The sequence below is a fragment of the Aphidius gifuensis genome, linkage group LG5, assembly GCF_014905175.1.
Source record: "Aphidius gifuensis isolate YNYX2018 linkage group LG5, ASM1490517v1, whole genome shotgun sequence".
In the NCBI taxonomy this organism is placed as follows: Eukaryota; Metazoa; Arthropoda; class Insecta; order Hymenoptera; family Braconidae; genus Aphidius; species Aphidius gifuensis.
Genome location: NC_057792.1, coordinates 296,820 through 318,147, shown reverse-complemented (window position 1 = coordinate 318,147; position 21,328 = coordinate 296,820). Strand labels below are relative to the sequence as shown.

Sequence of the window (21,328 nt, the reverse complement as noted above, 5' to 3'; positions counted from 1 at the left end):
CATTCTCTCGTGATCTCCAGTGTATATACATCATTTCCTCGACTTTACAAACACACATACACACACAGACAAAATGAATTGAAATTGTGGATGATACCTTACTATCTTGTGAACCGTTCGTTACATTCCTTGTTAAAAATAAAATAAAATAAAAAAACCTGCAAGACAAGATAAATAGAAAAAAATAAATTATAAATTCAGAATTTCTGATATTACGGAAATCCTATTGTCGTAAGTTAAAATTGCGTGCTCTATATAAAACGTAAATTTGAAATAAATTTTAAATCAAAAATTTAATTTTATTTTCAATAATAAAAAAATAAAACAATAATTCACAAAATTCAATGATTTATATTATTTTTATATTTCAAATACAAAATTTTCTACTATACATACAAGCTTTTAATTTTTTATTAATATTTTTTTCGATATTAAATTGACTCTAGAGACTCGAAATATTAATGTTAATAATCATGATGATAATACAATTATAAAATAATTATTTACTTGATTATAAAAAAAATAAAAAAAATAAAATAAAATAACAAATTTGTAGCTCGTGTATTATTGATTTTTGAGGTGGGGTAATTAGCATGATAATATTTTGGTATGATGATGTGACGGTGTGTGTTTAGTTGAGTGAGTATATACGAGTGTGTATATACATATATATATATGAGGGGTCGAGAGAAAGGATTATGAGCCATTTGATTTTGGCTGGACAGGAAACTCAGTTCATTAATCACTGAACTGCAGAATCGTTGCTTCGCTCGATATCATTAAAAGCACTATGTACTATTAAACTTTACCCCAAATATAATTTATAATAAATATCAGGAAACATTTCACTCACTTATTCAGTCTCTTGTTATTTTCATCATTGCATCAATATATAGCATAAAAAAGTACTACTTTGGTTTCTATTTGTTTTTTTGACGATTCAAATAAATAAATAAGTCAAGATGAAAAAAAATAAATAAATAAATAAAATAATCTTGACCCTTTCTATAGTAGTTTTATTAAAGTTGGTTTGTAATTTATTTTTATTTTCTATTTTATGGATATATCGAAATATTGGCGACCCAACAAAACTATATGGCAAATTTCAACTAAAGGTTTTTCCTCTAGATAATGCCTTTCACGCTTTTCCCCGGTTGACCTTTACTATATTACAGATAAAACAGTGAAACACAAATAAATAAAATAAGGATCACCTCAATAGATAAACAAAACAAAAATCAAGTAATGGCTTTTTTGTATATATTTGCATTTTTTTATTTTTGTTTGTTATTTTTACATGGTAGCATGAATTTGAAAATGTTGATAAATAAATCAACAAGGATTTTATGTAAAACCACACAAGATTTTACATGCCACTGTGATGAATAAAGAAATTAATTTCAAGTAAATTTTAAGCAATGAGTGAGTTACAAAACGTTTTGTTGGCTTGGTGAGAAAAAAAAAAATAAATAAAAATGCATTTCAAGTTTGCCCCGCATTGCAGTGTGTCATTTAATGGTTTATTCAATAGTCTAGATATATCCTACTGAATATTTTTTCTATTTTTTCACTTTGACATTGACGATGGAGAGAGTAAAGCCGATCCACAAACTGGTACATTTAACATCATGATTTTCACTTACACCTATTAAATAAATATTAAAACTAAAAACTTTGCCAATTTTTTTAAAAATTTTTATATATAAATTTTAGCTATACCCTTGTCAAATATTAATGAAAAATATTAAAAATTATTTTATTATACAAAACAAATTAATATTAAACTAAATATAAATCCATTTACTCAATATGTCGTTAAAGCTCTTTACAGCATTTGCAATATTTTTAAATAGCCACATAAAATTTTGATTTATTTAATTTTGAATATTTCATATATGGAAAAATAATAAAAATAAAAAATTTTTCATTTAGTTATAAAGAATATAATAAAAAAAAAGTTAAACAAGTGAATAATATATTTATATTGAAATAAATGTAGTGATGTAAAATATAATATTCAACTGGATAAATATAATATGCATTTACCAGACATAAAGAGGCCCCACACGTAATCCAAATACATCAAGTTTGCGTGACCCATTTAGTTTATAGATATAATAATACATTAACAAACGAAAAGCTGATGGTGAATGGGTGCTACAGAGATAGAAGCTTTAGTCTGTTTTCATCATTCCACCCATTTATGTAATGGCAGCACATAATGAAGCTTATTTAATAACAATGTTAACCGCGAGGGCCCTATAAAATCTGCAAGCTCTCTTCATATACAATTTAAAATAATTTTGGAAAAATATATTATCAAATAATCTGTTGATTAAAATCGTCAATTTAATTGATAGACAAGGGGCATATGTATTTATTATGTATTTTGAAAACACGAAAATTACGAGGGGTAGTTTTTTTTATTTTCATTTTATTTAGCATCAATTCAGGCCAATCGGTGTGACCATATGTCATGTAACAATTTCTGCACGAGATGAGCCATGTTCTCATCATGAACACGCAGCTATTTTTATTTTAACAAAAAAACTTTTTCCATCTCTGTGTTCTGAAAATTTATCGATTATTCTCAACAAGGGGGATGAAAAAAAATTCATTTATTTTATTTTTTTCATTTATATTTATTTTTATGGTATCAATTAAATATTTACGTTAAAATAAATTCAATAATTCATCTGCATATTTGATTTAATTCCTTTTTTTATATTCAAAGTTGTTTTTTTTTTTGAATGAAATCGTGAATATTTTTGTAATAAATAATAGATATTAAATTAAATAAACAATTTTTATATTTATACTGCGTTTTTTTTTTTTTGTTTAACAATAATTTTACAGTTTATTTATTTGTTTGATATTTATATACGAATAAATAAAAACAATTTGACACCAATATTTCATATAACACAAGTGAAAAACAAGTATTTTTATTTTTATTATAAATTGACAAGAGAAATAGTTTTTTTTCTTAAGAAATTAATAAATTAAAAATAGGAAGGTAATTTAAAACAAAATAATGATAAAAAATTAAATTTCGTTTTTTTTCTATTAATTATTAACAATATTATCATGACAGAAAAAAACGACAACATGATAGTAAAAAATTTTTAAAGTTTTACATTTTTTTTTTTGTTATTTATATATTATTAATTTACTTGATTAAATTTATAATTATATAATTAGTTTATTAATAATAAATTAAAATTCAATTTTCATTTTTCATTAGCAAAAAAGAAAAGTTTAAAACAATTGGCAGTTTTAAAAATTTATCACGACGAATCATAAGACAATTATTATCTTATTTTTCAAATTTAAACATTTTTTATTTATTTATTTATTATATTCAATTAAAATTATTATTAATTATTAAATTTATTACTATATATACATAACAATTAGAATTGTTTCTCACGTTTAATATTCAATATATTTTTTTATTTTAAATTCAAGTTTTGATTATTCATTGGCACATTATTTTGTCCAATAATTAATTAAAATAAAAACACTTAAAATTAATAATAATAATAATTAAAATTTGACTTTTTTGCGATTGTTTATATTTAGATATGACAATATAGAGTACTTGAATATTTTTTATCATTGGGTTTTATCAACACAGGGTATCTTGTGATAATATTATCGTCAATCGAAACAAGTTTTATTCCATGTCGATAAGTTAGCAACTTTAATAAACATCAAGTGTTTTTCTTTTAGTTTGTTATTATCGAATTATTTAAATGATTTTATATAAATAATTATTTATAATTCATCATCATCATCATTACCATTCACATTAATTAATATTAAAATCATTTCATCCTATTCACTTTAATTTCATACACTCATCACATTCTCATCATTAAATTTAAATTACGTATAATTTTGTATTCATTTAAAATTTGATTAACAATTTTAATCACTTGACTAGTATTTTTTTTTTTTTTAAATTCAATCATTGTCCACTTGTTATTTACGCTATATTCAATTCATATTTTTTTTTTTTTTTTCTATTGATATACAAATCAGCAATTATTATTGTAGATGATTTTTTTTTTTTTTTCTATTGATTTTACATGCACCATTTTCAGGACCACATTATAACTAATTTTAAATTTTGATTTTCAAATATTGCATTTAATTATTTACAATAATTTATAAACATATTTAATTTTTTTCTTCTTGATGTTGGAAATTATTTTGAATAATTATTATTATTCATTAAAATAATTTCACAGAGATAAAAAAGAAAAAAATAAATTTGTTTATTTGATTTCTAAATAAAAAAAAAATAAAAAAAAAAATTAATATTACGTAACATATTCAGCTTTACGATTGCCCCAATGACTGGGTGTTGCTGGTGTCCATGGTACAGCCATATTTAATGTTGTTATTGTTGATTTTCTTTTAAGAACCCAAGGTGATTTTGGTGTTGTTGGTGTTGCAGGTGATTTTGGAGATTTTGGTGGTGTTATAGCAAATGTAACACTTCTTCTTGCTGAACGAGCTGGTGGTGCTGGTGGTGGTAAAGATTTTGGTGGTGGTGGTGGTGTTGGCAGTGATATTGATGGTGATGGATCAGATGTATCATCACTTGCGGCTCTGTACCAAGGACTTAAACCTGAGTGTGGGTGTTGCTGTGTGGTGGATCTCCTTCCACACTCCCAATCGCATTCGCTGGTGCGTAATACTGTAAATGGAAAAAAAAATATTTTAAAATTTATATTTGACAATTTGATTTAATAGATCATTATTTATATTTTATAAAAATTATCATATGTGCAAATTTATTTTTTTTTTAATAATAATATTCGATGAATAATGTGGCAAGATTGTGAGGTGAAAAAATATTATTCACACAATGATTATGATTGAAGATGATTACTCAATTACCTATGATTTATGAATGAACATTTTTTTATTACTTTTTTATTATTATTTCCATATAATAACAAAGTATCGAACACGCGTCATTTTTCCAAAAAATAGTATTGTAGCATAGTTTAATGGCTTGTTGAAAATAGTGTTTCATTGTTTCATGCGAGTATGTGAAAATTCTAATTACATCAAATTAAAGTGCACAAACAAAAATGAAAAAAAAAAAAAAAAGAATGAATATAATAAAGCTCCAGCTAAACAAAATTAAGTACATGCATTATTCATAATATACAAATTTACAAACTAAATAGAAAAAAAAAAAATAAAATAATCACGTTCTAGAATAATATGAAACATATACCTATGTATTTTTAAAATTATGTTTGAATAAAAAAATAAAAAAACTAAAATAAACAGACTGCGAGTACTCACATGTGGTCCCGGAAAAGGCGCATGCATCCTCCGTCTAGCTCTGCAGTCCGTACCACTAAAGAAGAATTAAAAATAATAACCGCAAAAATTATAAAAAATAATAATATCAGCTAAAATGTCAATAACAAATATAAATTGGAAAATAATAATAATAACAATGTTATTCAATTATAATTCTAAAAAAAAAAAAAAAAAGATGAAGCTGCGCCCAATTCAGCTCTTGCTAAAAAATAATTAGCCTTAATGCAATTAGGTTGCCAATTAATATTGTGTTTGTGTCGTGTTGTTGTTGTTGTTGTTGTTTTAGTATTATATATTTATAGAAATAATATATGTATTAGCCATATGAATAAATTATCAATGCCGCTAATAACATGCCAAGCGAGAGGTCTAATGACACGTACTCGGTTCGATGATTAATTGTTGGAATATCATATTTTTTTTTTTTTTAATGAGTATATATTATTTTTAATTTTATTTTTGTTAAATAAAAGTTGAAATCGTACTTGGCCGTTCCTCGAATGGCCGATGATGTGTTGTCCGACACCTCATCCTTTTATGAGATAGCCTATTAAATTCTACGAGTTGAACTGGAACGGTTAACCAGTCAGAGCTTAAAAATTAAGTACCCAGATCAATGACCGCCAATTGCACTATTTATTTTCTTTTTTTTTTTTTTTTTTTCATATAATAGCTTTCTTTTTTTTTTTTTTTATCATGTCTATAATAAATCTTGAATTTATTTTTATACAAAATTAAATTAAATTATAATTATATCTTACCCGTCCATTGTCGAAGTCTCGACCACCTCCAATAGTTAGTCTGGCTTTTGCTTTCATTGCATCCGACAATGGTATCTAATTAAATATATTTAAAAATTAATAAATTAAATGTAATAATTAAATTGATAATTGAAATAATTATCCTGATAAATTTTTATTGAAATATATGTATTTACTTTTGCTCTTGTTGCTTCAGTGTGTGATTTGTAACAAAATTCTAACAGTGCAACAGCAAGTGCCAACAGTAGGCCACTTATTAGTATATAAAAAATTCCAGCAACATTACTCAATGACAATTCATTTCTTGCATCTTGTTTATCACCATGTCGACACTCTGTTCTATCATACCACCATCTATTAACTAGTTTTGTCAATTCACCACTTTCTTTTAATGATAGCACTGCTAAATTAATTTTATCCCTAAAAGTAATAATTTTATTTATTTATTATGTCAATAATTTAAATAAAAATATAAAATATACCTTAAAGGTGATCCTATTGGTGTTGCAACACCAAATCCTTTTGCATCAAGATTTCTACCAACTTTCATTGTATCACAAGGTTCTCTCTCATTTATGTACTCATTTTTAGGACTTTCAATTAATAATGCATATTTTCCCTTGCTCTGTCTCACCCTTCGTATTCCTTCATCATATGTATTGACAAAAACATGTTTTCTTGAATTCATAAATTCCCACATTTTACTGTATAAACTTATTTGTGATTTCTGTAAAAAAAAACATAAATAATAATATAGGATATTTTTAAAAAATTGATGCTTTTTATTTTACATATAATATTTAATACACTAGAGAAATAAATTAAATGGAATATATGTGAAATGAATTCAACTGACTCGGAAAAAATCCCATGTGGAACCGTGATGAAGTGTACCATATTGAACTTCAGTTTGTGATGCAAGTTCTTCTGGTGAATTTATTGGCACAACCATTCTTTCGACTGTTAAAAATGCAGCTAAATTTGCTGTATACGATGATATTATTATGAGAGTAAAAAACCACCAGACACTTCCCACAATTCGACCTGATATTGATCTAGAAAAAAAAATTCAAATTATTCAAAAGTTATTTTATTATTTATTTTATTTTATTTGAATATTATTTTTATCTTGTATAATGAAAAATTAAAATATTTTTATTTTATATTGTAAAATCATCTCATGCGTGTTTTTACAAAGAAAAAAAAATATATCTATATATATTTAGTAGAGTTTTTAATAACATAAATTTGCATTGCATTTACAAAAGTTATGAGGCACTGTCTACCATTGGAATTTACAATTCATATCACCAACTGAGAATATTCAGGCTATTAATCAAAAAAGGCCAGCGAGAAAGAGAGAGAAAAAGAGAGCAAACCTGTCACCTAAATGTAAATTAATTGAGCCGTGCCAAGTCCAAGCCTCTGACATAATGATCCCCTCGGTCACACTTTTTACCCCCTTTTATTTTACTTTTTTTTTTTTTTCATCTTATAAATCACAAAATTTGTGTCAACGATATGATACTTTTTTTTTGTTTTATAAATAATTATATACAATTAAATTTTATAAAAATAAAAATAATATATTTAACCCTTATTTCCTTATTTTTTTTTTTTTAACTTTAAATAATATTGGCTTAACAAGCAAATGAGATTTTATTTTTCATTTTTTTTTTTGTGCTACTTATGATGGTGCTTTGAGAGTAAATCCAGTAATTGCCTTCCTCAACTTTTAGCTCAATTTTTATTATTGAAAAACTCAATGAATTTTAAGTACAGTTTGAAAAGATTTTATATTTTATACAACTAGTATAATAATGATGATGATGATGAAAAAAATAAATATTTACCTTGGTGAAATATCACAGCCTTGTTGCATAAAAGCTCCCAAAGAAAACCACATACTATTGAGGATACTGAAATCATTAGCCATACAGGGATTTGGTGCATGAAGTGATCCAGGTCCAGAGTGTGGATGTTGCATTGAATCACCTCTTGCCTGATCAATTACACCACTCGGTTGTATCACTCTCCATTCATACGGTGAAAATCTAAATGTAAAAATAAATAAATAAATTCAAATTTCAAGTTACATTTATGATAAAGAAAAAAGAGTAATTACCTCGAGACAATAAACAGTACAATGGATACACCAATGTATGAAAATATAACACAAACCCAAATTTCTTTACTTAAAGGATTAAGAAAACTAAATACACCAGGTTTTTGTTTAACTGGTTTTTTAATCATGATACTTATTCCAAGTGACATGAATGGCTTGCTAAAATCAATGACTCGTTCACGCTCAGATGTTATTGTCATTGGTGCAATAGCAACATCTGCTTCCTATAATCAAACAATACAGACAACTGTCAGGAGACATGTTTATAAATTAAACATGATGACAACAATCTGGTTGCTCAATATTTATGTCAAGATATCTCATGTTGTGGCTCAATAATCTCATAAGCTTTTAGATATGTGTATAACATGAATAGCCATATACACACACACACCAGGTAACCACACGTAAACTCCAATGTAATTATTTGGAAATAATGCCAATGTGATATGGAATATTAATAAACCAAGGCTTTAAAATTTAATCAAACTTTGGTACATCATCTAATTCACTATTCTCTTTATCAAAACTTTTAAATTTACCTCAATTATTATTCAATAAATTTTATTTAACAGCTAATTTACAAGTTTATCTTGGTTAAATTTATATATTTTTGATTTTAATAATTTTTAAATATAAATATTCAATTTATAAAAAATTTTTCTAGCAAATAATTATTTTAAAACTTTTGACTTGATGATAGACTGACTGCAGGAAATGAAATATCTTTTTTTTTTTTTTATTTTCCTGTTCTTTTCCGTTGATGGTTTCGTGGGGAATAAAATAGAAAAAAAAAAAAAAAGGAAAACCAATCGATCAATAATAAACCTCTTTCTAGATTTAAGCATTAACTCCAAAGCCTTGGAGAATTTTTTCTCATCGTAAAAAAAAATATTTAATTCAATCAATCATTGTTATGTGTTATATATTTATTAATAGTAGTTATTACATTTCGAATAAGTTCACCAGCAATTCCATCCCATCCACCAGGCACATCCGGATTTTCCGAGCCATATTTTCCATCGTCAACAATTTTTAACTCGTCTATAAAATAAATTAAAATGCATGCGGATAATATTATTCTACATACAAAATATAAATAAATAAATAAATAAATAAATATAAATACAAATAACAGGATAATAACGTACATTTAATTCCAAGTTTTTGTGCTATCAAATCAGCCAAGTCTTTGCAGTAGCCTTCAAACCTGTCATTTCCAACAAGAACTTTTCCAGTTTCCAATTTTTTAAGCATGATATAAGGCTCTTCCTATATTAAATACAAAAAAATAAAAAAATATTTTCTTAACTTTTCATTATTTCTTGAATTGTACATGGAATAAAATCATTTATTCATGTACACTGCCATTTCTGAATCAATATATACGAATAAAAAAAAATTAAAAAAAAAAAGCCAGTAGAAGAAAAAATATATATATATAGCAAAGTATGAAAAATAAGTAAAGTGGAAAATCCGGTGGGAGTTTGTGGAGAGAAGAAGAAGGAAAAAAAAAATAAAAAAAAACTTTAAAAGAAGAGGGTTTGATCATAAATATTTATGAACTCGTTTTGTAGATCGTCGTTTCAAACCATTTTTCGTCGTTTGACTTACCACTATGGTCGTTACGATATACGTTTTATTTCTTTCGATTTCCTGACTTGGTAGACGTACATATTTTGCTGAAATTGCCTGAAATCCTGACTCATCTGTCCATTCAGCTACCTGTCCATATTCAAACACACACAAATATTTATTCAACCAATTAATCAAATTATTAAAAATAAAAAAAAAAATCTCACTTTAACCATAGCACTGTTAACAGTCATTTCAACAACATGAAGCGTATAATTTTGTCTTCTACTGTCATTGTTAAATCGTATTTGACCAGTGAGTCCTTCAATCTCAGCCTGCAAAAAAATAAAAAAACAATAGTAATAATAATAATAAATTAAGAAAAACATATCAAATATTTCTGGAATTGTCAGAGTATTTTTATAAGAAAAACAATTGTATACAAAGGCTACAAATGTCTTTATATATGTATATATATACTTGAGTCTCAACAAATTCACTCGTATTATACAAGAGAGAGAGAAAGAAAAAAGAATTTTCTCGCTGGCAGAAGAAATGCCAATTACTGTCAGCACCAGACACACAGAGAAAAGGTCTGCGAAACAACGTGCGCGTTTCTTTTACAAAAAAGAAACAAAAAAAATGAAAAAAAAAAAAACAACGACTATTTGGCTTCTGAGGATCTCTCTTATTACTCCTTGTGGGCCTTGAGCCAATAAACTAAAAAGTCAAGTAATTTTTTATCTCAAAAAAATTCTCTTAAACTTGTTTTTACTCTCAATTTACATTTAGATAAAAAAAACATATAAATTATAATTGTTATTATAAAATTGATGATCAGATAAATGTATGAAAAAAAAATAATATTCTATATGGGAATTGGTGTTTCCACAGATGAACCACAATATATATCCTAGTTGAGCAAGTGGTCATGCTCGTTATTGGTCAAAGTGGTGGTATATATACAACTAAAATTGAACAAAAAATAAAATAAAATAAATAATAATCCACGTAGTGAATAAGACACTGTACCGGCAATGGTAACATCTGGTAAAAATAACACTATCCCAAATTAACGAGTGCAACAAATTTTTATTTTATATATATTTTTTTGGCCATTCAATTTATAGGATATTGAATTTATCATTTTTATTTATTATTACCTTTCTGAGAAATTTTGATATTTTATCACCGTGTTCCCAGGGTGTTACCCAGCCATTGTTGATATTGCAATCGAGTGGACGAGATACATTAACTGGTTGACTGCTTCCAGGTACACCTGGTCTTTTTGGATTATTACGATCAATTTTTTTCTTTAAAAATTTATTAAATGCCTCGACAAGTACAAGTACTGCATCATACATCAATGCTGCTTGTGCCTGTGTATCAAAAATAAAATAAATTAAAATTTATTAAATTATAGAATAAATTAAATGTACTAACTGATATTGAATCACGTCCAGCACCAGGCAATGCAACGGAATCTTGTCTACGCCAACCTTCCAAAAATTCTTTGACAGTACGACGGCTTGAATCAACAATTCGATATCCAGTTATATTGATGGCACCATACTCAATCACTTCACTTTCCCATCGATCGTCCATTATCTGATTAAATTGAAAAATATATAAATATAAATAAAATGTATATTTATTCGAGATATTTTTTATGATTTTATTTTCAACATAACATGAATGTTTGGTTGACTAATAAAGTTGGGCGTAATCGGGCACCTATTTCTGTCAGGAAATGAAGTTACTCCCTGGGGGTGTATACTGTGAAGCGTTGATTTTACCCCACCAGCAGAGCTCAAAGGGTAGCCACCACCACAAATCCAATCTTGATAACACTATTATATCATTAATGTCGATGGGTATCGAACGAGGGAGAGAAAAAACATACAATGATAAACATGACTGGTTTAAATATCGATCGAAATTGACGCCTCGAGACATTTTTTTCATTTTTTTTTTTTATTCCAACTATTTTTTGTCGTGGAGTAGATTATTATATAAAATTCAAAAGATTGCTTCAGGCTAGTTTCAATATTTACCAAGAATTATTTTCATGTACAAATTTTGTAGATTGTACAAATATTTTTATATCAAAGTTTCAACTGGTATATATGTATTTTGTAAATTACTGATTCTCCAATAAATTTTGTGTACACATTTTAAATAATAATTTACCAGCAAAAAAAAGAAGAAAAATAAAGATAAATTGGTTATTTACTTGTGTATATAAATGAATAAATATTATTTGTAAATTAATTTTTTCTTTAAATAAAATTATAAAAAAATGAATATAATTAAATCAAGTGTTTCATTTGAAATACACTTTACCCTGGTTAATTTGAATAAATAAATTAACAAATGTGTTTTTATAATTTAAAAAATAAGATGAATCTATTTACCAGTCCACTCAGAAGGTAATGGTAAGTTCTTCTTCCCAGTCCAACATCTCGAACATGACTGACGACAATGTCCTTGGCCATGTCAGTTGGACAATCCAGCACAATATATTTATTACTCCATCTGCAAATAAACATTTAATTATTTTCTCAAATTTTAAAACAACAATAAAAGTGTCCAATATATATTTTTTCATAATAAGCTGTTATATTAATTTAATTTCAAATGACAATTAGGCCATTTTGTTAGTAAGCCAACGGTACTGCGGTACATAAAAATTATTTTAAATTGTAAAATAAATTAAGCACTACAAACAACTTTGTATTAATTTAATTCGATTGTTTTTTTTTTTCTTTTATTGTGCATGGTTATAGAATCAGTTGGATAAACATTGAATAACGTTGATAAATATCTATATATGCATACTAATTCAGAGTGCATGCAGAACCGTTCTTGTTAATTTCAATTACAGTGGTAATCGTATCAGTCAGTGGGCAGTTTCATTCTTCACGGATTCAACTCAATTATGTTTTTTTTTACTCTAATTGAAGTTTTATATATTTTTTTTCATCTTTTACTTGGAAAATATTAAAATTTATGTTAATTCAAGTGTCAAACATTAAAATAAAAAATATTTTTATGTCTTAATTTTGTAGTTTTTTTTACAATTGTTTATATAAAAGTTTAAAATTATATTTGTATATTATTTTGAAGCTGTTGCTTTTGTTGCATACATACACATGCAACAATTATAAAAGTAAGGGTTTTCACCGGAGTATATATATGTTTCATAGTATCCCTTTCTAAATTGGCTACCCTCAAAGTTACAACTTTACTCGTTGCCAAGTATAACTGACTGTTTAAAGGCCTTCCTAGACGTTGCTTGCTTATACTGTATGCAGTTTAGTCCTATCAAATTTCAGGCTTGTTGTATAACGATCAAAGTTATATTCCAGTTGAATTGAACCACTATACTTATACCACATATCCCCCACACCATAATATATATATAAAACCTTTCAAATTATTTTTAGTTTTTTTTTTTTTCCATTTGTTTAACACACAAAAAAAAATTTATTTAAAAATTCGTATTGCTTTTGTTTGATCAAATTGCCTCAGGTAATTGATGAAATATTTTTAATCAAATTTTTTCACGTAATTTTCAATGGAAAAAAAAAAAAAATACAAAAAATATTTTGCAATATATTTTTGTTCAATATTGGGCTATTATTTGAATATTAGAATTTTTTTTTCAACTGAATACTAAAAATAAAAAAAAAGAATTATCTGTAAAAAAAAGCTCAAAGGTTAAATATTTTTTGTAATTATTATTTTTTGATTAAAACGAAAAATAAATGGGAAAAAATATATTGATTTTTAATTTAGGTAAAACAAAATAAATTTTAGTTGGTTGTTAAAATTCAAGAAACATATATGAATGATGTAGAGAATAAAGTTGGTATATAAATGTGCGACTAAATTACAAAATTTTGATGTGATTATACAAACAGTGAGATGGTCTTAATTTCCTACTGTCAGATGTCTGAGTTTTCCGACAATATGTTTTCGTAATAGTTCAGACGAAGGTGAATCATGACTCTATGAGAGACATGACCGATGTTGTGGCGATTTACATTGGAGTTTCTCTTGATGAAACTTCAACTACACAACTTGTAATTTTGTAAATTTATCTTAAAATATTAATTTATCTCTGTCGCGTGTTTGTTGATGTTGTCGTTGTTGTTGTTGTTCCTTTTGATACTACATTTTAATCCACTTGTTAATTACCTTACATGACTAATATTTAATTTAATTAACTAATTTGATATTCATTATTATTATTATGTGCTACATTTTTAATTATATATACCTGTATATGATGTTTTTATGTCAAAGGAAGGTTATTCAATTCATGTATATAATTTAATTAAACTGAGAAGAAAAATCTTACCGGCTTAGCTTTTCTAATGTGTGAAGAAAATCAATGGCATCAGATATATTTTGTATTCTCTTGACAGTTTCAACACGAAATGATTCATTTCCTGGATGTAAGTCTTGATAAATTTGTTGGAGTCTCAGTAATCCTGTAACAAATAATTTAATTTCATAAAACAAAGGTTAAAGTAAAAGAATATTGTTTTTTATATGAAAGAAAAAAAAATATATATATTTTTATTGTTGTAAAGCTCAATGAAAGTTTAAATTAATTGAACTTGAAGACTTGTTCTCTTCATTCATCAGAAATTTTAACAATTTTAAAGTTTAACTATTTGAAACTCTATATAATGAAAACAAAAAATAAAACAAGATAAGAAAAAGAAGAGAAGAATAAGAATGAAACCTTGAATATTTTTACTATATCTGTACAAGCTTTTCATGTATGCAGTCAACGAATAGAAGAGTCTCTTTGCATTTGAGTCTTGTTAAAGTCGCATTAGAAGTGTCAAATATCCAACACTTTGAAATAAAATGAAAAAAAAAAAGAAACACTTTCACGTAGCAAAAGGATTACTTCAAAAAAAAGTCTTTGACATTTCTATTATATGTATATTTTCAATTTTAAAATAACTTTTATAAATAAATATATTATTTATTTTTGTAAATGTAATTTTAAATTAGCAAATGGCCTCTCTCCTTTTTCAAATATTAAGACTTACTTTAAAAACGTCCTTTGAATTTATCATTTATATTTTTTAATATAGAAAAATTATTTAAACTTTTAGAAAATAAAAAAATATTGTAAAATATGAAAAAGTTTTAAAAATTTAGTTACGTAAATTTTCTTTAAATATAAAAAATAGTCAAAGTGATATGAGAGAGTGTGGTGAAATGTGGCAAATCCCTTGTGTCTGTGCTTGAGTTTGTTATGCCCAGAGGGTATTTTATTTTAAACTTTTTTTTTTTTCATTTTTTTTTATTTTTGCAAGCCTGCTGTGTGATCCTGATGACCAGGTAAATTAGACCAAAGTTACATGTACACATGGTATGGTTTACATGAATAAAACGAAAAAAAAAAAAAGAAAATATTTTTTTATGTTTTACTACACTTTAGCGAGTATCACGTACTGTACATGACTACTGGCTTTTTCAAAAATCTACACATACAAGCAATTCAACAAACAAAAAATAAAAAAATAAATTTAACAGCTAGGCCACGCTTGAGTTTTAAAAAACTCTTGGGAAATTTATAAAACTTTTCAACACGAGACACATATGAACAAGTTAATAATATTATCATATAAACCAATAATAATTGTAATTTAAAATAAGTGAACACTCTGTATAATTATATGACAGATGTTTTTGAGGTTTGAAAGACTTGAAAATTAGGTAAACCGTATTTTCTTAACATAGATTTGTGTTTGGTAAATTTTGATTACTTAGAGTTACAGGTTGATGAAAAGTTTGCTAAACTTTATGCAGATGAATATAGAATTTTAGAATGTAACATATAGGACTTGGCAAATGACAGAAACAAGAATTTATCGAGTTGTTAAAGTCATACGCCTATCATGTTGACATATCGAGATTCAAGACAACTTTAATTTCATTTTGATGACATATTTTATACAAGTTTTAAAAAAGTTTTGAAAAAGTGCTTTTAATTTGTATTAAATTGATTTATAAGAAAATATATGAAGAAAAAAAAAAAGAGTTACATGTGTCATTCAATATTTTATAATAAAAATCAATCATATTGTAGCTCGTTGACGTAAATGTCCGCACGTGATAAAGATCTTTATGGAAAAGAATGTCCAATGGTGGCAGCTGTTGTGTTCCATCTATATATTTTTACAATAAACAACAAAATAAAGTAAAGTCGTAAAAATAAAAAGAAATATTTATTGCATAAATAAAAATAGTTATTATTAATATGAAAATGAAAATATTAAATAAATTTTGAAAATTAAATGGAATTATAAATTAGAAATTTTTGGCATGTTTTTGCTTGTGATCGTTGAACATCAATGTGCCATAGTAAAATCACATGGGCGTTTCAGACTGTTGGTATATAAATGCAATTCGTGGTAGCGTACATAATTATCATGTGCGCCAGTTCAATTACTACTGATGGATGCAAATCATTTGAATTCATTATTGTAAACATTGATTGTAACTTTGTTGATGTTGTAAATTTATTTTTAATAGAAATATAAAATTTATTTATTATTTAAAAACACTCAAAAGATTATACACGATCTCATATAACATATTCAATAAAAGTAAAATATCTAGACTGTAATTTTCAATTAACTTGGCCATAAAAAAAAATATAAACAATAAAGATTCAAGAGCTGTTTGAATTTCAACAAGTTACTGTAAAAAATAAAATCATATTCAAACACTCATTATCATATACAAGTAGTCTCATAAACCTGGACCCTTGCAAATATCTTTTCACATTCAAGTTATACCTTGTTGTGTACTAACATTACTCTTGTAACTGTCTCGAGTGCAAGAAATACCCGTAAGAGAATAAAAAAAATCTCAACGATGTTGTTGTTATATTATTACAAGTATACAACAGCACATGTATATGATCACTCATTATTTAAATACGCGTTGATACGATTTGACCAACTTTTCAAAAAAATAAAAACAAAATCCAATAATTTAATTCAAAGAAATCAATATACTACTGCAACAACTCTCTCATCAATGCAAAATTTAAACTAAAATTAATAGAGAGTACTTGAAAAATTCGATGCTATATTATATCAAATAAAATACTGTCAATCAGCCAGACCATTTAATGATTGAATTATTTTGAAGAACCAATTTTAATTAAATAAAAGGTCAAAGAGTAATTTCACTTGATTGGATCCATTCACTTTGATCACTTTACTTTTAATAATAATAATAATAATAATAAAATCAATGCATTCAACGTGACGAGATAATTTTAGTATATAAAAACTTGATTAAAAGTATTTTATTATTTAATATTGCGTAGACACAATATATATTGTATATAATGCAAGACATTTATTATCATTTAGATAATGGATGTGAATATATATATATATATATAAATAAGTGGATGTTTGTTGCATGTACAAGTGATACAAGTGACCTATCAATCTTGATATCAACAACGGAAGCAACTTCCATCATGATGATCTCAAGACTAAAGCATGATACTCTTGACATCTTGATGTGTCTGTGAAAGCTTGTCTGTCTTTGTCAGTAAATCCAAGTGGCTTTGTTCAAAATGTATATTCAAGTTGTTGGTTGGTTGTTATATAAATTATATACACTCAACAAATTAATCGATTAACCATTATCAACAACACTTAGCCTAAATATATTAAATTTATATTAAATAATAATGACAATTTTATTATTTTTTTTTTAACACAAATTAATTAGATGATTATAAATTTATTATTATTTTAAATTTTATGCATGATTGCAATATTAAAATATAAATAATATATCAAGATTAAATAAATGGAATTTCTGATGATGATTTCAGTTTAGATGAGAATATTTGGTAAATACAATTTAATCTTGAAGCTCTATTCCCTTTACTACAAAGACAATCTTGATCAGATTGTCTTGATATTAAGAATTTGTATATTGCTCTCTCACGCTGACTAACCAATTTGTGTATTTTTTATCATATCATACATCTAAATTCAACTTGGTATTATTATTATTATTATTTATAAAATAACGAGTATAAAATTGTAATTTATAAAATATAAAATATATAATAAATCAATTTATTGTTGGATAAACTGTTGTTGGCAATGGAATAATTTTTTTAATTGATTTAAATTTCATTGATGATTTTTCATTATTAATTGATATGTCATTGAGCATTATTTGTATTTCAGCTAAACTTTTACCCTCTGTTTCAGGTACATAAAGATAAATTAATATCCAAAGTATAAATGTTATTCCAGTAAATATCCAAAATGGAAAAAATGTACCATAATTATCAGCAAGTATCTACAAAAAAATTATATTTAAATATAATAAAATACCTATATGGTAAATGAATAAAATAAAAATCAGAATATTACCTGATACATTTTTACAGTTACTGTTGTTGATACAGCATAATATAAAGATGAACATATACCAGCTGGTACTTTAACTTCAAATGAAAATATTTCACCAAGATATGCCAATGGTATTGGATTAAATGCAAGACCAACAACAAATACATAAATAACAACAAATACAATTGGTATCCAATTAAAATTATGTACATTAACACCATGCTCTAATAGCGTAAAAAATGTTGCAACAATTGCCAATGATAACACAGCGATTGGTGCTGCAATTAATAATAATTTACGTTTACCAATAATTTTAACAATTGATACACAAGTTGTACCGGCAATGACAATTGTACAACCAGTTATTATTATACTAAAATCAGAACCAAGACCAAAACCAGATTGTTTAAATATATTTGATTGATATGATAGAATTGGTGCTGCGCCAGTTAAACCAAGTGTACCACAAAGTATAAACATAATTCGAAATGAACGTCTATTACCAGGTATTTTCATTGCATTTATAAATGATTTTATAAAACCTTTATTATTATTATTATTATTATAATTATCATCATCTTTTTCTTGAGTTGATACAATTTTTTTAATTTCATCAAGTTCAATATCAACATTGTCCTTTCCAAGTGACCATTTTAAGCTTTTTTCAGCACTTTTATAATTTTTTTTACGTGTTAAATACACTGAACTTTCTGGCAGCCATATGAATGTCATGAAAAATAATACTGGTATGACAAGTGCCATCATTGCCATTTGAAAACGATTGACATAAAGACCAATTGTATAAATCATTAATAACCCAATATTAATTAATACAGATAACAATGTTCCCAATGGTCCACGTGTACGTTTTGTACTAACTTCACCAATGTACATTGGTAATACTGAATATGCAATACCACAACCAATACCAGCTGTTATTCTACCAGCATATAATGCATGTGAATTTTTAGCCAAACCAATGACAATCCAACTTATTATTTTTGGCAATGCTGCTGCAAGTAATGTCCATTTTCTTCCAATTTTATCCATTAAAAATATTGGTGATAGTGCACCCATGCCAACACCAACATACATTAAATTAATAACAAGTGCTTCTTCACTTGATGATAATTTAACTGGATCATTACCATCTGAAAATTTTGTCATTGTTGGAGTTGGCCATCCTTCACTCAAGCCACAATCGACAATCAATAAATTGCCTAAATATTTTAAATATGAAATTTTTTTTTTAAATAAATTTAAATTATAGATAATAGTAACAATACTTACAAACAATTCCAATAATTATTTGATGAAAAATCTCACGATTCATTTTTATTATTATTTAATTTTTAAAAATCATCTATATAAAAATAATTATAAACAAATTGTTAATTTTTATTTGTTTAAATTCACTTGTTATTATCAAGTGTTTGAATTTTTGATAAATCAACAACATGACACACAGACACACACAGAATTAAAAATCTATAATAATATAAATTAATTAATTAATCTAATAATTATTACTTTCATGAATGATTTGTGTTGTATGAAGGTATGTGTCAAAGGGTTAATGCAAACTAAATTTAAATCAAGTATATCTCTTAGTTTAGATGTTGTATGATAAACTACACATCTATCTGACACATATGGTTTATGAGATACGAATCTACTTGGCCTTGTGACGTATTAAACATGTATAAATGCATGCCCCACTGTTTAGTCAAACTATCCTTCTTCATCTAGGTCCATCAAATGCTCCAATTGATGTCTACTCACTTGGAATATTCTCCCTACACTATGTCATGTATATATATATTTGTGGTCCCTCTCTTGAAATAAAAACTACGACAGTTATCAACTAATGCGTACAATGTTAACATGACCACATCACTAAAACTACTAAAACTGTATTTTTATTTATTTGAATAATAAAATATTGCTTTCTATTTTTTTTTTTTAATAATATTTAAATGATTAATAATATGTAAAAGTATTTGTCAATTTTATTAGAAATATGATAAATAATAAAATAATATTTTTTTTATCATATTTAAATTAGATGAAATTGAGTTGAATTTTCAACTTCCCATATAACGGAAGTTATATACCGGAAGTTATATGCCGACGATTATTCAATCAAATAATGTCATATACTTCTTGCATATGATCAACTATATAGCATAGTTATATACTATTTAAAAATTTATTATTATTTTATTGTATAAAAATTTAATTAATTTAGAAAAATATTTAGAATTCTATGGAGCTTGGTCAATTGAATATAATTTTTTTTCTTTTCACCGGAAGTTTTATTATTTAAATTATTTAATCAAATAATGTCATGTGTATTTTTAAATACAATTGATTTTATTTTTTTTGAACGATTATCTGTAATTTTTGGATAAAAAAAATAATTCTCGAAACGTTGCCACGTCAATTTTTATTTTCATTAATTCAAACTGATTAAAACTAATGAAACAAATAATTGCTATGACTTTTTCTTTGAATGTTTTTTTATCAATTTTATTTTTTATAATAAAAAAATAAATTGAATATTGGAAAAAGAAGAATGCAAATTGTTTTTTTTTTTTTAATTTATTTTTTGATGTACCAAGTTGAATTTAAATAATTGAAGAATAAATTGAAAATAACTAATGGAATATTGGCATTAAAAAAGGTGTAAACGCAAATCATAAATATTTTTTTTAAATAGAAAACATAATTAGTAATTATTTAAACGTTCAAATGTGTACTAACTGGTTATTATTATAATTTTTTATTATACACAATGTAATTATTTTATTATGAAACAAAAAAATTATGAAAATTGTTTTAAACTTGTTTTGTTTTTTCTTTTTTTTTTTTAATGATGATAATAAATGTAAAATTGCTCAATAAAAAAGAAGAAAAATTTTTTCTACATAAAAATTCTCCACAATATTACTAAAACCAAGATTCACATCACTTTTTTTTTTTGTTTTTTTTTTTTTTATTAATTTACAGTTTGAAAGTATGGTACTTACTCCAACTTATATTTTCATTTTAATTTAATAGCCGATAAAATTCAACGGGGATGAAATAAAGGGAGAAAAAAA

The 21,328-nt window shown here is 25.3% G+C and overlaps 2 protein-coding genes across 3 annotated transcripts in view; both read right to left on the bottom strand.

Moving 5' to 3' along the window:
• Nucleotides 1–4,254: 4,254 nt before the first annotated feature.
• The window catches only part of LOC122856605 (glutamate receptor 1-like), a 55,587-nt gene continuing 38,513 nt past the window's right edge, over nt 4,255–21,328 (bottom strand). The window contains exons 5-20 of one of the 2 annotated variants that reach the window (XM_044158317.1): nt 14,171–14,303; nt 12,222–12,342; nt 11,251–11,415; nt 10,971–11,186; nt 10,035–10,142; nt 9,847–9,957; nt 9,384–9,504; nt 9,182–9,276; nt 8,233–8,456; nt 7,961–8,161; nt 6,964–7,162; nt 6,590–6,834; nt 6,284–6,527; nt 6,108–6,182; nt 5,326–5,380; nt 4,255–4,705 (exon numbers count right to left, since the gene is read on the bottom strand). In XM_044158317.1, the coding sequence (XP_044014252.1) occupies nt 5,360–5,380; nt 6,108–6,182; nt 6,284–6,527; nt 6,590–6,834; nt 6,964–7,162; nt 7,961–8,161; nt 8,233–8,456; nt 9,182–9,276; nt 9,384–9,504; nt 9,847–9,957; nt 10,035–10,142; nt 10,971–11,186; nt 11,251–11,415; nt 12,222–12,342; nt 14,171–14,303 (2,279 nt within the window). In that variant the 3' untranslated portion in view covers nt 4,255–4,705; nt 5,326–5,359. The remainder of the gene's footprint in view (nt 4,706–5,325; nt 5,381–6,107; nt 6,183–6,283; nt 6,528–6,589; nt 6,835–6,963; nt 7,163–7,960; nt 8,162–8,232; nt 8,457–9,181; nt 9,277–9,383; nt 9,505–9,846; nt 9,958–10,034; nt 10,143–10,970; nt 11,187–11,250; nt 11,416–12,221; nt 12,343–14,170; nt 14,304–21,328) is intronic. The other variant, XM_044158316.1, reaches the window with a different exon arrangement.
• LOC122856606 (facilitated trehalose transporter Tret1-2 homolog) lies at nt 16,338–20,162 on the bottom strand. The gene is made up of 3 exons (XM_044158318.1): nt 19,518–20,162; nt 18,249–19,447; nt 16,338–18,174 (listed from the first exon to the last, which is right to left on the bottom strand). Exons 1-3 carry the CDS (start codon nt 19,558–19,560, stop codon nt 17,941–17,943), a joined length of 1,476 nt encoding a protein of 491 aa, XP_044014253.1. The 5' UTR covers nt 19,561–20,162; the 3' UTR covers nt 16,338–17,940.

Coding starts and splice junctions, on each gene's coding strand:
- LOC122856606 (XM_044158318.1), bottom strand. CDS start 19,560: ATGAATCGTGAGATTTTTCATCAAATAATTATTGGAATTGTTT. Junction 19,448..19,517: donor AATAATTATTGGAATTGTTT/GTAAGTATTGTT, acceptor TAAAATATTTAG/GCAATTTATTGATTGTCGAT. Junction 18,175..18,248: donor TAACTGTAAAAATGTATCAG/GTAATATTCTGA, acceptor ATTTTTTTGTAG/ATACTTGCTGATAATTATGG.